This window comes from Panthera tigris, chromosome E2 (assembly GCF_018350195.1).
Source record: "Panthera tigris isolate Pti1 chromosome E2, P.tigris_Pti1_mat1.1, whole genome shotgun sequence".
Taxonomy (NCBI): domain Eukaryota; kingdom Metazoa; phylum Chordata; class Mammalia; order Carnivora; family Felidae; genus Panthera; species Panthera tigris.
In genome coordinates, this window is record NC_056674.1 from 59,480,832 (window position 1) to 59,495,958 (window position 15,127).

Genomic DNA, 15,127 nt, shown 5'->3' on the forward strand with positions numbered 1-15,127 from the left:
TAACAGCCACGTAAGGCCTCTGTAAGGCTATAGCAGGCAGATGGGACTTCTGTGGGGCTATAGCAGACACGTGAGGCCTCCGTGGGGCTCTAGCAGGCAGGTGGGGCCTCCGTGGGTTTATAACAGGCAGGTGGGGGCCCTCCCGGGGGCTTTAGCAGGCAGGCGGGGGCTTCCACAGGATACAAACACCCCGGGCTCCTTCTTCACTCTTCACTCGGATCGTCTTCGGTTTTCGTGTTCGGTCCCTGTTCTTGCTGAAGTCCCACTGGGTTAGGTACTACTGTCACCATCTTTCAGACGTGCAAACGGAAGGTAAGTAATTTCCCCAGACTTATGGTTGGTAGTGGAGCTAGACTCGTCCCCAGGGGGTTCGGTGGGAGTCCTGCCCCCACTTCTCCCTCACCTCTGTTCGGCCCTTGAAACGGGTAGCCCCACACAGAGGCTTTGGTCCTCCCCCTGCTTCAGGTTCTCTAGCCCAGAACTCTGGAAGCTAAGGCCTGTAGAAGCCTCCCTGGGGCTTAGAGGTGGTCTCTGAGGGTTACAGCTCTTGTTTCTGGCTGAGGGTGTGTGTCTGCCTGGGGTGAGGGTTCAAGCCCTGTCACAAGCCTTGTCTTCACGTGGGCCCTTAGCAATGGCCCTGCTGTACTTCTGGCGTGTGTATGACGTCCTGATCCTGCGAAGTGATCCATGGGAGGGTGGAGATCTTCTGGGGAAGTGTGCCGTGGAGGCTGCTGTCTGAAGTTCGATGGAAGCTTAACCAGTAAGTGACTTTTCAGCACCGAGATCGTTGGTTCAACAACATAACGTGAAAAAGGAGACGTTGAGAGTCCTAAAATAGTCGTTCAAGAGGTTTTTAAAATGCTTTCCTGCCCAGGCCTCCCCCACACCCACCGAGTCTGTGCCTCTGGGTAGGCTGGGTGTCTGTGAGAACTCTTCAGAGTTCTCCAGATTCTAATAGAAAAACGTGGGTTCTCGATTTTTAGCGGCATCAGTCGCCTGGGGGCTGTGGCACGTTCCAGGGTCTCTGCTTCAGGGGGTCTAGGGGCCTGGGAATCTGGATCTCTGAGTTCCCAGGAGAACTATGGGTTGGCAAAACAGCAGCAACTATCGATGTAGAGCTCTCCAGCACTGCCTCTGTGCCTGGTAGCCTCTCAAACCACCAAGGGCTCCTGACGGATTTTACACGAACGGCGTGACTGCTCCGTGCCCTCCCCATCTTGAAGTACTAACCAGTATATTCCCCATGATGACCACGTAGGGTGCTGTTCTCGTCCCTGTTTCACAGATGCGGACCAGTGAGGCTCAGGGGCCGGAGATCTCCCTGGGCTCATGGGGCCTGGCTTCTGACCACTCTGGCGATGAACCCTTTCCTGAGAGGGGCTGATCCCTCCCTTTTTGCCCACGCCCGCTGGCTCCCACCCAAGCGTTTCCGTGAACTCCTGACCTCGGGCTAACCTCGTGGGCCTCTGGCAGCTGCCGCCTCTCTGGGTGAGCAGGGAGGGGAGTATGGGTCCAGGCAAGGTGCTCCCCAGATGGTGGGATTCAGAGTACTTCTTTCTTCCTGCTGCATCCGGTTCCGGCCAGCCTCCCTTGTTTGTGCCCAGAGGAGAATGAGCGGGGCAGCTAGGGGTGGAGGAATCAGGGTTGGGGAGCAGGGGCGTTCCTGCTCGCTGAGGCCCGGCAGGGTGTGGGGCTGGAGGCTGGTGGGCGAGATGCCCAGGTTTGTCAGCCTGTGTGTCTGAACCGTTCCCCAGGGAGGGGCCGTGCTGGACATCAGGGCGTCAGAGGAAACAGCCGGCCTCCTTTCGTGTGATGGGGGTACCGCTACCATGTTGGGGGGGCTTCCCTCGGGGCACATTCCCTTGCCACCTGCCTCTCCGCCATCCTGTAGGAGCGGCTGTGCACACTGTGGGCTTGAGAAGCACCCAGCCTTGGCAGGGAGCCGGTGGGTGGTTGGAGCCGGAGCCTGCATTCCTCGTTGCTGACCCCTCCCTTCTCTCTCGGGGAGTAGGATAGACCATTGCCCAGAACGTGGGCCCGGGTATCGGGCACACCTGGTCGGGGCCCTAGCTCAGCTCCTTAACGTCAGGAGTCTGGGCAAGTGACTCTGGGCACCCGGTGGAAGAAGCCCTGGGCGTGGGGTGGACCTGAGGCACAGTGCACCTAAGGTGTCTCTGCCCTCTCCGCGAGGTCAGGATGGCGCGAGCGGAGTCGGTGTCCCCGGGGAGTGTGGCTCGGAAGGAACCACGTGGGGCCATCTGGCTGGGGTCTACAAACCAGCTAATACTTAACGTTTGCCCTGCTGACCTCCGGGAGCGTGGACGTCCCCCGTGACGGGGACCACGGGGGGATGGAGGTTCCTTCCGGCTCTGAGGACAGCCGGGTAGGGAGACTCGGATCTCTCCCTTCTTCCTGCTGTGTGGCCTTGAGAAAGCGTCCGTCTCTCTCAACCCCCGTGGGCCCTTGTGAAGCCCAGAATCGATCGTGCGTGCTCCGCTGCCCTTCAGACGCCGTGGTCGAGGCTCTGGACTGCCGGGCTCCCCAGCAGGATTATCCAGGTGCCCCTGAACCGAGAAGGCAACGGATCCGGGGAAGTCTTCGTGAACATGATAGATCCTGGACCTTAAAAGCATATCCCTTATTCGGAGATTAGGTTTGTTTCCTTCTGTGAGAAAGTGCTTTCCCGTTACTCGTAACTGCTGACACTCGGAAGCAACGACCCTGCCCTTCACCAGGGGGTGGGTGACTGCACCGCGGCCACCGGACAGCCGGACGCCTCCCGGGCCGGGGGCTGGATGCAAGAGGCAGGCCCGGAAGGGCTTCATCGTGCACGACCCCAGCTGGCCCCCTGGAAGGGTGATGCTCTGGCGACGGGGAGAGGGTCCGTGCTGCCCGGCATTGGGGGGAGAGAGGACGAGGCGGAATGCAGGATTCCAGGGCCGTGTGACAACTCTGTAGGGTGCCGTGATGGTGGATACGCGTACATCTGGCCAGCAGCGAGAGGGACCCCCGCTGTGAGCTATGGATCCTACGTGGGTCAATGTGGGCCCAGTGATCGGAACAAATGCCTTGCGAGGTGACAAAATGGTGTGAAGGGCGCCGTGAGGGGGACGTACGGGAAATGTGTATACTTCCTGCTTTTTCTGTAAGTGGTTCTACAAACAGTTAAGTTTACAAGCCCTTCCCAGGATGAACGGATGTGGGGAGCAGAGGGGCACCCCCCAGGGCCCGCGGAGGGGGCACTCCTGGATGGCTCCTCCTGTTCCTCCCCCCCCCCCCAACACGAAGCCAGAAGCCTGGGTCGGTCTCTCTGGGGCCGGAACTGCCTGCCGCTCTCCTCTGGGCGCTTCCTGCCTGGCGTCCTGCACGGGCTGCTGGGGCCTCCCGGCTCCGCTTCTGGCCTCCACTCTGCACGCTGTGTCTGACCCCTCAGGGAAGCGTCTCCCCTCCCTCCCGAGAGCCCACTGGCCTGGGGCTTTGTGGCCTCTTCCCGGCTTTCCTTACCAGCCTTCTAAGTGCGGTCCGGGCGCTCGCCAGGCTGGCATCTTCCGTGGGGAGCGGGGCTTCGCGTCGGCACCTCCACGGGCCCCGAAGCCTCCCTGAGCCTAGGCAGCCCGAGCAGGGTGGGTACCTGGACTGCTGCGGAACCTTCTTACGGAAGTCCCTCCCCTCTCTTCCCCCTCCAAAATGTTTCACCATTAGGGCGCCTTGGTGTCTCCATTCGTTAAGCGTCTCTTGATTTCGGCTCAGGTCACCATCTCCCAGTTCAGGAGATCCAGCCCCATGCTGGGCTCTGTGCTGCCAGCGTGGAGCCTGCTTGGGATCCCTCTCTCGCTCTCTCCCTCTCTGCCCCTCCCCTGCCCGTGACCTTTATCAAGATCCGCTGTGCCCATAGTTGAAGGTATCCATTCGTGCCCCAAACAAAATCCTGCTTCGAGCAGGGGTGCCTGCGTGGCTCTGTCGGTTGAGTGTCTGACTTGGGCTCTTGTCACGATCTCACGGTTTGAGGGTTCCAACCCTGCGTCGGGCCCTGTGCTGACAGGTTCGAGCCTGGAGCCTGCTTCGGATTCTGTGCCTCTCTCTCTCTCTCTCTCTCTCTCTCTCTCTCTGCCCCTCCCCCGTCAAACAAATGAACATTAAAAAAACCTGCTTGGAACAAAAGTCCACAGAACCACCCCCCCTTTCCCACCTGCCCACAAATTTGAGCTAAGTGTGCTTCCTGTTTTCTTCACGCTCGCAGCCGTCCTGTGTGGACTTGTGGCTGTGGTTGAGGAGGAATCTTGAGTCTTCGGGACCCCGTTCCCCTTCTTAAGCTTTCCGACGTCGGGTCCCATATTCGTTAACCCCATATTCTGGGTTCTTCCTGATTACAAGACTGACGCTTGTGGAGCTCGTCGGTGCGTTCGGAGTCTCTGCGCTCCTCCCACATCTGTCTTCACAGGGCACCGGACCAATTGTCACCTCTTTGCGGCCGCGTAGTTCTGAGATCACTCATTCTTTCCCTGCCTTCCAAATGGTCGGGAGAATACCTCTCCGTGCAGCTGTTCACGTGAACGAAGCCTCCAGATTCCCTACCGGTCTACACCTATATGCAGCCACACGTTCTACATGATCCACGTTTTATAGCTTTTCCTCTGGTTTTTACAAGTCCTGTAGATGTTCCCTACTTCCCTCTGCTTCCTGGAAGTCCCCTTTGCCCTTCTCGTTGGCCGGGTCTTGCTTTTTCCTGGTTTACTCCCTTGTTTTGGTGGCATACGTCCTGTAGTATCTTCCTAAGGAAGGCTGCCTGAAAGCTGGTTTTTGGGGCTATGCTGAGGCATTGGTCATTTACAGGATTCTAGACTGAAGTCCAGGGTTTGGGGGCGGGGGGGGGTGACTACCCCAGACTGCTGGCTTTCACTGTCGCTGTTGAGAAGGCTCTTCCCGTTCTGATTCTCAGCCCTTCATGTGGGGTCGTGCCCCCCTCCAAGTGTTTGGGGTCTTCATTCTAGGGTGTGTGTGTGTGTTGGGGGTGTGGTCTGAAATTCCACAGTGCCAGGTCTTGGTAGGAGTGCTTTTCCTTCTTCGTGCTGGTGTTCTGAGCCCCTTCAGCCCGGACCCTTCAATCCCAGACGCCTTCCTATCCTGCGCCTTTGGTAACTTTCCTCCGTTGCTTTTCCGGAACCCCTAACGTATAGACGCGGGGCCTGTGGCTTAGCCTACACAACTCTTATTTTCTTCTATTTCCTGCTACTTTGCCTGCCTCTTCTTTTCCAGTTTATGATTTTCTTGACTTTGTCTTCCAACGCTCTTCCAAAATTCTTATTTTGGCCATCGCACTTTTAATCTCCTGGAGCTTGCTCCTTTAATCTGACTTTTCTGTGTGTGTGTGTGTGTGTGTGTGTGTGTGTGTGTGTGTGTTGTGTTTGCACTTTATGGATACAGTGTTTTGTCTTCATGGCTTTACTTTCTGGCCTCCCTGATGCCTGCTGTACCCTGCATTTTCCAGGATTCTCTCCAGTTTCCCCCTTCCCTGTCACTTATTTGTATGTTTGGGTCCCTTTTCCTCCTGGCAGCTTCTTCCAAATGTCTGATGACCTTTGGCTGTTCGTTTATTAAAGGTCCCAAGAAGCAGACTGGCCGGACTCGACCTCTTCAGAGGACTTCTCCCCTCCTGCCTGCATGTGTCCGTGTACCTGCCCGTGCCTGGATCGGCCGGGAACGGGGGCAGGGTCTCTGCTCAGAACGTGGTCTTTCTCCTAGATGTCCTGTGTCTGGTCCCACACTTAGCCCCCGGCTTGTCTCTGCCCGGTGTCCCCCGGCTGTGATTTTCTGGTTGTTTCTCTAGGAACTTTTGTGTCCTGCCCAACGAGTGTTTATATGTTCTCGGCAATCTGGTTTTTATCCTTTCTCTTGGTTTATCCTCCTAACTTCTACAGTTCTGTCATCTGGTTAGAGACTGAGAACGTTCTATTGGCTTGCGGGGCCACCATAACCAAATGCCACACACTGGGAGGCTTAACCACTAGACCTTTATTCTGTCCCAGTTCTGAGGCTGGAGGTGCAAGGTCAAGGTTCCAGGGCTGGGTTCTTCTGTGGCTGCTGTTCTGGGCTTGCAGGTGGCCCCCCTTCCTGCCTCTTCATCTGGGTGTTCTCCTCTGCACACGCGCCTGGTTTCACTTCCCTGTGTGTTTTTTTTGTTTTGTTTTTTTTTTGTTTTTTTTTTTTTTTGTTGAGAGCGAGCAAGAGAGACCATGTGAGCAGGGGAGGGGCAGAGAGAGAGAGAGAGATACACAGAATCCCAAGCAGGCTCCAGGCTCCGAGCTGTCAGCACAGAGCCCGATGTGGGGCTCAAACTCACGAACTGGGAGATCGTGACCCTAGCTGAAGTCGGGCGCATAACTGACTGAGCCCTCCACGAGCCCCCCACTTCTCTTCTTATAGGAACATTGGTCCTATTGTATTAGGGCCCAGATGAACAGCTGCGTGTTTTTCATTGTGATAAAACCCCCAAAATTTACCATTTTGACCATTTTTTAGTGTGCAGTTCACTCGTGTCAAACATCCTGAGTGCTGTGCACGGCTGTTCCCAGTGCCCCCCTCCAGAAAGCGGGTCTTGTAAAAATGAGCCCCGTCACGCATTAACCGCTCCCCTCCAGGCCCTGGCACCTGCCGTCCTACTTTCGGTCTTGAATTTTAACTACCCGAAGTATCTCCCATAAGTGGAATCGTACGGTAATTATCTTTCTGTATCTGGCTATTAGCACAGTGTCCCGAGGGCTCATCTGTGCCCTGGCTGGTGTCGGGATTCCCTCCTCTTAGGGCTGAAAAATGTTCCATTGTGTGGACAGACCACCTTTTCTTGATCTGTCCGTGGGCCCTTGGGTTGCCTCCACGTCTTGGCCGCTGTGAGTAGCGCTGCCGTGAGCACGCTGCGTGAAGGTCCTGGAGACCCTGCCGTCCCTTCCAACGGGTCTGGAGGCGGGGCTGTAGTGCTTTTGTCCACGGTGGCCACTCCGTTTCACATTCCCACTGACGGTGTGCGGTCCCCACGCTGTTTCTTATGGTTTTTTTAAAATTTGTTTAACGTTTATTTAATTTTTTTTAACATTTATTTATTTTTGAGACAGAGACCATGAACAGGGGAGGGTCAGAGAAAGAGGGAGACGCAGGATCTGTGCTGAGCCGTCAGCACAGAGCCCGACGTGGGGCTCGAACCCACGGACCACGAGATCATGACCTGAGCCGAAGTCGGACGCCTAACCGACTGAGCCACCCAGGCACCCCTTAACGTTTATTTTTGAGACAGAGACAGAGCATGAACAGGGGAGGGGCAGAGAGAGGGAGACACAGAATCTGAAACAGGCTCCAGGATCTGAGCGGTCAGCACAGAGTCCGACGCGGGGCTCGAACTCACCGTGAGATCATGACCTGAGCTGAAGTCGGACACTTAACCGACCGAGCCACCCAGGCGCCCCTCTTATGGTTTTGATCGTGGCCGTCCTAGTGGCGTGAGGCGAGGTCTCGCTGTGGGTTTGAGCTGCGTTTCTCTGATGACCCGTGACGCTGAGGATCTTTTCGTGTGTCCGTCGCCTAACCCCGTTTTACCTTAATCCTCTCTGCGAACGCCAGGTCTCCCAATAAGGTTACCTTCTAAGGTCCTGGGGAGGGTGGGAGAGGGGTGGGTAGGACCTCACCATGTGGGATGAGTTGTTTCCCCGGAATCCAGAACACGTGCTAGTCAGTAGCTGTAGCTCGTCAGAGCCCAGCTAAAACTGATTTTTTAAAATACATCCTGGGGCGCCTAAGTGGCTCGGTCGGCTACGCATCCAACTTCGGCTCAGGTCATGATCTCACGTTCGTGAGTTCGAGCCCCACATTGTGTTCTACACTGATAGTGTGGAGCCTGCTTGGGTCTGTCTCTCTCTCTCTCTCTCTATCTCTCTCTCTCTCTCTCTCTCTCTCTCTGCCCCTCCCTGGCTTGCACGCACACACTCTTTCTCTAATATTTTTAAAAACTCAGTGATAAAACAACTTATTAAAAAAATCCTTCCTGGTGTTGGTGATGATGGAGAGAGATGGTCACTCTTACATAGACTTCTCTCCATGGGCAATTTATCAAAAGCCCTAAGTAAAAAGAAACTTCCCTTTGAGCAAATGCATTCTAGGAATCTATCCTGAGGCTATAACTTGTGTACAAAGATGAGCTGTCAAAAATGAGGAATGACCTAAGTACCCACAGAAGCTTGGCTTGTAACTTCTAGGTTGTGGAATGTTCGGGTTTGGGGCTGGCTGTCCTCCCTAATGTAGAAAAGGCGGGAAGAGGGGCACCTGGTGGCTCAGTCGGTTAAGCATCTGACTGTTGATTTCAGCTCGGGTCACGATCTCCCTGTTTGTAAGATCAAGCCCTGTGCTGACAGCACAGAGCCTGCTTAGGTTTCTCTCCCCCCGTCTCTCTCTCTGCCCCCTCCCCACCCCTGGTCACATACACACTCTGTCTCGAAATATTTTTAAAATGGAAGGAGGTCCAGGGTATGTTGTGAAAGAAGGTTCCAGAGCCTAGTATGCCTGCCTGTGCTGTGATGCTGCTGCCCTGACCCGGTTGCTTATGAGCTGGGTGTCCTTGGACGAGTTTCCTCACCCCTGGGTCCTCCTCTATCACAGGAGATGCCCCAACCGCTGCACATCACGTGGTCTCCTCTGGCCAGCCTGATTCAGTAGGTCAGTTAGGGCCTGGGATTGTGGCTTTCTACACACACACACACACACACACACACACACACACACACACACACAAAATACGAGCACAACAGGTGGCTTTCATCTAAAGCGACATGTGGGCGGCACTCATTTCCGAGTCCTGCCTGCCTTGGAGATTCTGGGTTGGGCCCAGACGTGGACGTGTGGAATTGCTGGGGTGGTGGTTTTCACTCAGGGTGCAGTGCATTCTGCTATTGTTTCCAGAAACTCTGGGAAACCCACTTTCTGGGTGAAGCAGGAAGCAAAAGTCCGGGGTACAACCTGACTTCCCAGTGTGTCCCCTGCTGGTGAGATGGGGTTTGGGGATGGAGGGGCCTCCACGCATTCCCCCCCGCCCCCGGGCACGAATGTGGGGACACAGAGCATCCTGTGCACCTGAGAAAAGGGGGCCTGGAGCTCTGTGAATGCCGTCTGTTCCTCCCAGGGAGATGCCTGTTCAACACGGGGCTCTCATGCCAGGCCTGACACCCTGGGCCTATTGGTGCAGGGGTCCGGGGGCACACGGACCCCAAGGAGAGGGGTTCTGGGTGTTTCAGGGACCCCTGGGCTCACTGGGAGGAACGAGGGGTTTTCTGGTGGAGCCAGCATTGGAGAATCAACTGTGTCCCCCTCTCTCTGAGGGAGGAGACTCTAGCTGCTTCTCTGGCCCCTCTTTCCTACTCTGGGCAGGAAGCGATCACTCGGGCTCCCTCCACTCCCAGCCCAGCATCCCAGAGGGAGACGGTGGTTGGCCACATTCTGGGATCTAGTCACGTGCGATGGGGGAGGGGAAGGGCTGCACCCTGTGTGCACTGGGGGTACTGGACCTCTGGGAGGAGGGCCACTGCAGGTGGAGTGGGAGGCTTCTGGAGGGGAGAATAGGAGCTGGGCTGTGGCACTGGCCCCTGGGTAGGCAGGTGTGATGTGGGGCTAAGGAGAGGGGGGTTCAGCCACCTGCAGGCCTGAGGCCCTCCAGGCAGGCAGGCAGGCAGGCTTTGAGATCAGCTCCAGCTGGGTTCAAATCCCCCTCCTGTCAGTAACATCGGATGGCTCTTTTGCTCCCAAGCGTCAGTCTTCTGTCAAATGGGCACAATGAGTCCTGACTTCACAGCAAATGTTCCTTCCTCTCCTTCCTTTGACCCTGGGGCTCCCAGCTGGTCCCCTGGGTGTGCCCCTAGGAAGATCTGTCCCTGCCCAGGGCATGCTCTCAGGGTGTGCTCAGGAGGGCATCTCCGCTGATGTCCAGCCCTAGAGGCCGGCCTGTGGTGGAGACTGCATTTTCCACCAGGGCGGTCCTCTGGGTTGTGTGACAAGTGCTTTGGAAGAGTGTCAGCTGATGGGCAGGGGCTTCAGATGGGAAAATAAAAGCCTGTGAGAGATGTGTGGAGCTCTAGGGAGCCACATAGAACTCGGCAAGAGCTGACTGTCCCCCCGGCCCAAGGTGCCAGAAGCTGGGGGTTGGGGCTTGCCTGGGCTCTGGCTTTCGGAATTTGGATGGCGTGCCAAGCCAGGTATGGAGCCTCCATGGGGTTCCAGGTGCAGTGGCAGGGTCACCTGGGAGCCTGTTAGGAATGCAGAAGCTCAGGCTGCACCACCTGACTCAAATTCAGGGAGTTTTATCCTGCTCCTCGGGGGATGCTGGTGCTGCTCAAGTGTAAGGTAGTCCCAGGTCCCACAGCCTTGTCCTGTTGGCTCTTTCCTGCGAGTCTTGCCGGCTCTAGATGGCATTTCCCAGGCAAGGATCGGGGAGGTTTGCTTCCTCACCTGCAGTCCCCTCAGATCTCCTGATTCCAAGTTCCGGGTGATGGGGATGGAGGGGCCAGCCCATTATCTTCATCAGGCTAGGCAGGTGAGGTGGGTGAAGGCGGAGTCCACTCGAGGGTGCTCTGCCTTTACTGAGCTTGCCTGGAGAGAAGTAGGCATGCCCCCAGCTGTCCATCTGCGCCTGAGTCTTTCTGTGACTGGTGGCCCAGGGTCAGGGTGGAGGTGCACACAGGAAGTTTCCCCTGCTCTGGGGCCCTCACAGCATCCTGCAGGGACAATACCTGTCAGGGTCACTTGGTCTTCCCGTTGTACTGGGCATGTTGGCTCCTGCCTTCTCACACGCAGGCTGCTTGGGGTATTAAACAAAACACTGGATTTAGGGTTTTGCAAATAACTGATTGGATTCAAATGTTGGGAGGGGCTTGAACCCTTTGTCTCCCCTGCCCCCACCCTGCCAGCCCCGGCAAGGAGGGAGAGGGCTGAGGACTCTGGGCAGAGAGGCTGGGGAGGGCAGGGGGTGGGGGATGGGAGCCTCCCCACGGCCTCTCTGGTCGCTGAGCTGGCCTGCGTCTGTTCTCTTGATTCTGTCAGCCCTTTGTGGGGGAGGGAGGAGGCTGTGCTCCCAGGCCGGTCCTAGCAGAGCTGGGCTGTGGTGTTTCCTTGAGGTTGAAATCCAGTTTCTTACCAATGTCGACTGTAGCCTTGTAGAAGAGTTCCCACTGGGGGCAAACATGCAGATACAGGGGCACCTGGGTGGCTCAGTCGGCTGAGCGTCCAACTTCAGCTCAGGTCATGATCTCGTGGTTCATGGATTCGAGTCCCGTGTGGGGCTCTGTGCTGACCGTGCAGAGCCTGCTTGGAATTCTCTCCCCCCCCCCCCCCACTTGTGCTGTCTCTGTCTCCCTCAAAATAAATATTGTTAAACAACGCAGGTCCAACAAAACTGTACACTCTGGCCAAGGAACCTTCCTTGGATGGGGTGTGGACACTCACAGCTTGGACTGGGCGCAGGAGGCCTTCAAGGGCCTGCTTGCCCCACCCCCAGGGAAGGAGCCGCCGGGACCACTGAGCCTGCTCCCGGTGTCCTCCTCACGGCCTTGGGTTGGTGGAAGCCACGGGCTCTGTCCCAGCGTGGGCCCTGGCGTGCTGAGTGGCACAGAGTCAGCCACCGCCTTTGTCCGTCCTGCCCCCTGCTTACAGCCAGGTTGACTTGACTCTGGGAGGGGTGCGGCGGACGCCATGGGGCACGTGGATAAAACCCATATCCTACCCTCCGGAGGACAAGGTACCCACTGCCTGGCACAGGCAGCCAGCCGGAGGCAGGGAGAGCTCTTGGTTAGGGCAGGGGTGGGAGGAGGGGAGAGCCCTTGCTGCACTGTATTTCCCCGAGTTCAGGCCGTGGGCCCGGGGCCGCTTCCCCCAGCGGGGTGCACCCCCACCCGGCTTTGCGGTTACCAGATGACTGACCCGGGTGGGGGTACAGAAGCCCTCCCCGCCGGGTGGGAGGAGTTCCACGGGATCGGGCTGAAGTGCATGTGCGGCTGAGGCCGCCCTCCCTCGGCCCGCCCCATAGGATAGGTTCCCAAGAACCGTGCCCTGCTTCTAGAAAGCACGTGTGTTGTGGGGCACTTTTTAAATGGACAGGCTGCCGTCTGCTGGAGCAAAAGGCTCCCTGGTCCTTTGTCCCGGCTACGTCTCTTCCCACCCCGGGCACGAGTCATGAGAATAACGGGTCTAGAATACAAGGCCCTTACCTTACTCTCTGGGGAGCTGGCAGCCTGGTTCCGCAGGCGGATGTGTCCTGCAAACGTGGAAGGACCCAGGCACTCTCCAGAGTCCGCCTGTGGAATGCCGGACGTCCTGTGCGGTCGGCTCCGTGGGCTGGGGTAGCCTAGGTGTCGGGAGGGGGCTCCAGCTGGGCTGGAGTGGGTGGGATCTGGACGGCGGGGTGGGGATTAAGTAAGGGCAGGCTGCGCGGATAAGGTCTCAGACGAGCCCTTGGAGGGTGAGGACCTGTTCTGACTTGGGGGCTGTGGGTGACCGTGGTGGGTAGTGGCGTATCGATGGCTGACGTCCTTTAGGGATGCCCTGTCTAGAGGACCAAGATCCAGGGTTGCCAGATCCTGTGATTTTTTTTAGGAGAAACCAGAACTGAGTCTCCACGTGGAAACCCCTTGAGTTTGAAATGTTGGCTCTTTCAGTTTTTTTGTGAAAACACTACGGGGCAGATAAAACCTGTATGTTGCTTCTGTGACAGTGAGTTGGGAGAGGAAGGGGAACAGCCCCCCCGCCATTTTCACTGAGAAGCCCTTCCGGGGTGGGGAGCCCCTCAGTGGTGCCTAGCTGAGGCCTGGCAGTGACTCTAGGAACCCTAGGGTTTTCATCCCCCCCTCTATCGATGAGGAGACTGAGGGTCAGAGAGGTTCCCATCACACGACCAGTGAGTAGAGCAACACGAGCCTGGTTTTGCCGCTTTATTTTTCCTTTTTATCCTCTTCGGATATTACATATATAATCTGCAATTTTGATCCCTCTTCAAGCGCGCAGGCCAGTCACGTTACATTGACAATGTTGTGCCACCGTCACTTCTGTCTACTTTCAAAACTTCTCTGTCACCCCGAATAGAAACGGACCCCATTCAACAACTTCCTGTTCCTCCCTCCGCCCCCACCCCCACCCCTGGCACCTGCCGTTCTTCTGTCTGTGAACTTGACTACTGGAAGGGCGCCGTGTAAATGTGATTGCGGTATTTGTCCTTCTGTGACTGGCTCGTTTCACCGAGCGTAAAGTCGTCACGGTTCATCCCTGCTGTAGCGGGTGTCAGAGTTTAACAGCTGGATAATATTCCACTGTATGGATAGACCCTACGTTATCTGTCCATCCACGGATGGACCCTCAGGTTGTTCCCACCTGCTGGCCATCTCAATCACACTGCTGTGAACGTGGGTGTGCAAATGCTTCTTCGGAGCTTCTGCTTTTGATTCTTTTGGGGACGTCTGGTCTGCGGATTGCAATACCTTAATTAAGTTCCCAATTGCCTTCCAAACCCTTCCTACCCCCCCCCCCCGCTTGTAGTGGGTTTGTGGCCTGGACCTGTGTCCCTGTAGCTGGACTCCCGGACCCCACGACTCTTGGGGTCACTCGCTAACGTGCTTCCTTCTCCTTGGCTGCGTCCTCTCCCTGTCTTCTCAGGGCCGGGCCTTTGTCCCTGTGCAGGCAGAGCTCTGTAGTTCACAGCTGACTCTGTATGAGACTCGGCCACCCCCCTTCTCCCTCCCCAACTTGTAAGAGCTCGAGGTGCAGCTGTAGGAAGCAGGGCTCAAGGGTTCTCCGCCATCGGCGGTCCGTCTGCCTCAACGCGAACCGTGCCAAGATGTCTCCGGCAACCCACGGTGTCCCCCCCCCCCCCCACCGACCCCCGTGGTCCTGCGGGGGGCTCACCCCTCTCTCCGCTGTCTCCGCAGGGACCTACCAGGGCCAGTGGGCCGGCGGCATGCGCCAGGGCTACGGTGTGCGGCAGAGCGTCCCCTACGGCATGGCGGCCGTCATCCGCTCGCCCCTGAGGACGTCCATCAACTCCCTGCGCAGCGAGCACACCAACGGCGCCGCGCTGCACCCCGACGCGTCCCCGGCGGCGGCCGGCAGCCCGGCCGTGTCCCGAGGGGGCTTCGTGCTCGTGGCGCACAGCGACTCCGACAGCCTCAAGAGCAAGAAGAAGGGGCTGTTCCGGCGCTCGCTGCTGAGCGGCCTGAAGCTGCGCAAGTCCGAGTCCAAGAGCAGCCTGGCCAGCCAGCGCAGCAAGCAGAGCTCGTTCCGCAGCGAGGCCGGCATGAGCACCGTCAGCTCCACCGCCAGCGACATCCACTCCACCATCAGCCTGGGCGAGGGCGAGGCCGAGCTGGCGGTCATCGAGGACGACATCGACGCCACCACCACCGAGACCTACGTGGGCGAGTGGAAGAGCGACAAGCGCTCGGGCTTCGGGGTGAGCCAGCGCTCGGACGGGCTCAAGTACGAGGGCGAGTGGGCCGGCAACCGGCGGCACGGCTACGGCTGCATGACGTTCCCCGACGGCACCAAGGAGGAGGGCAAGTACAAGCAGAACGTCCTCGTGAGCGGCAAGCGCAAGAACCTCATCCCGCTGCGCGCCAGCAAGATCCGCGAGAAGGTGGACCGGGCCGTGGAGGCCGCCGAGCGGGCCGCCACCATCGCCAAGCAGAAGGCGGAGATCGCGGCCTCCAGGTAGGAGGGGCGCGGGCGTGCAGGGCGGCGGGGCCTGGGCCGCTCGGGGCGCGGCGGCGCTGCTGTTTCTGGACGGTGCCCGCTGGAACTCGGGGCTCCTCGGAGGTTCTCGGGGAGGCTGTGCGCGGGATCTCGGGGTTCCTCCGCGGTTCTCGGGTGGGGAGGCTGTACGCAAGAACTCGGGGCTCCTTGGAGGTTCTGGGGATGGCACGAGAACTCGGGGTTCCTCGGAGGTTCTCGGGGAGGCGGTGCGCGGGAACTCGGGGTTCCCCGGCGGTTCTCGGGGAGGGCACAAGAACTCGGGGCTCCTCGCAGGTTCTCGGCGCAGGAACTCGGGGCTCCTCGGAGGTTCTCGGGGAGGCGGTGCGCGGGAACTCGGGGTTCCTCGGCGGTTCTCGGGGAG

General features: G+C 58.0%; 1 protein-coding gene across 1 annotated transcript in view; it reads left to right on the top strand.

Annotated features, from left to right (window-relative positions):
• LOC102957108 (junctophilin-3-like) overlaps positions 1-15,127 on the top strand; it is a 155,173-nt gene that overhangs the window by 99,613 nt on the left and 40,433 nt on the right. Inside the window, exon 4 of the mRNA XM_042968091.1 lies at positions 13,947-14,724. Coding sequence (XP_042824025.1) covers positions 13,947-14,724 — 778 coding nt within the window. The remainder of the gene's footprint in view (positions 1-13,946; positions 14,725-15,127) is intronic.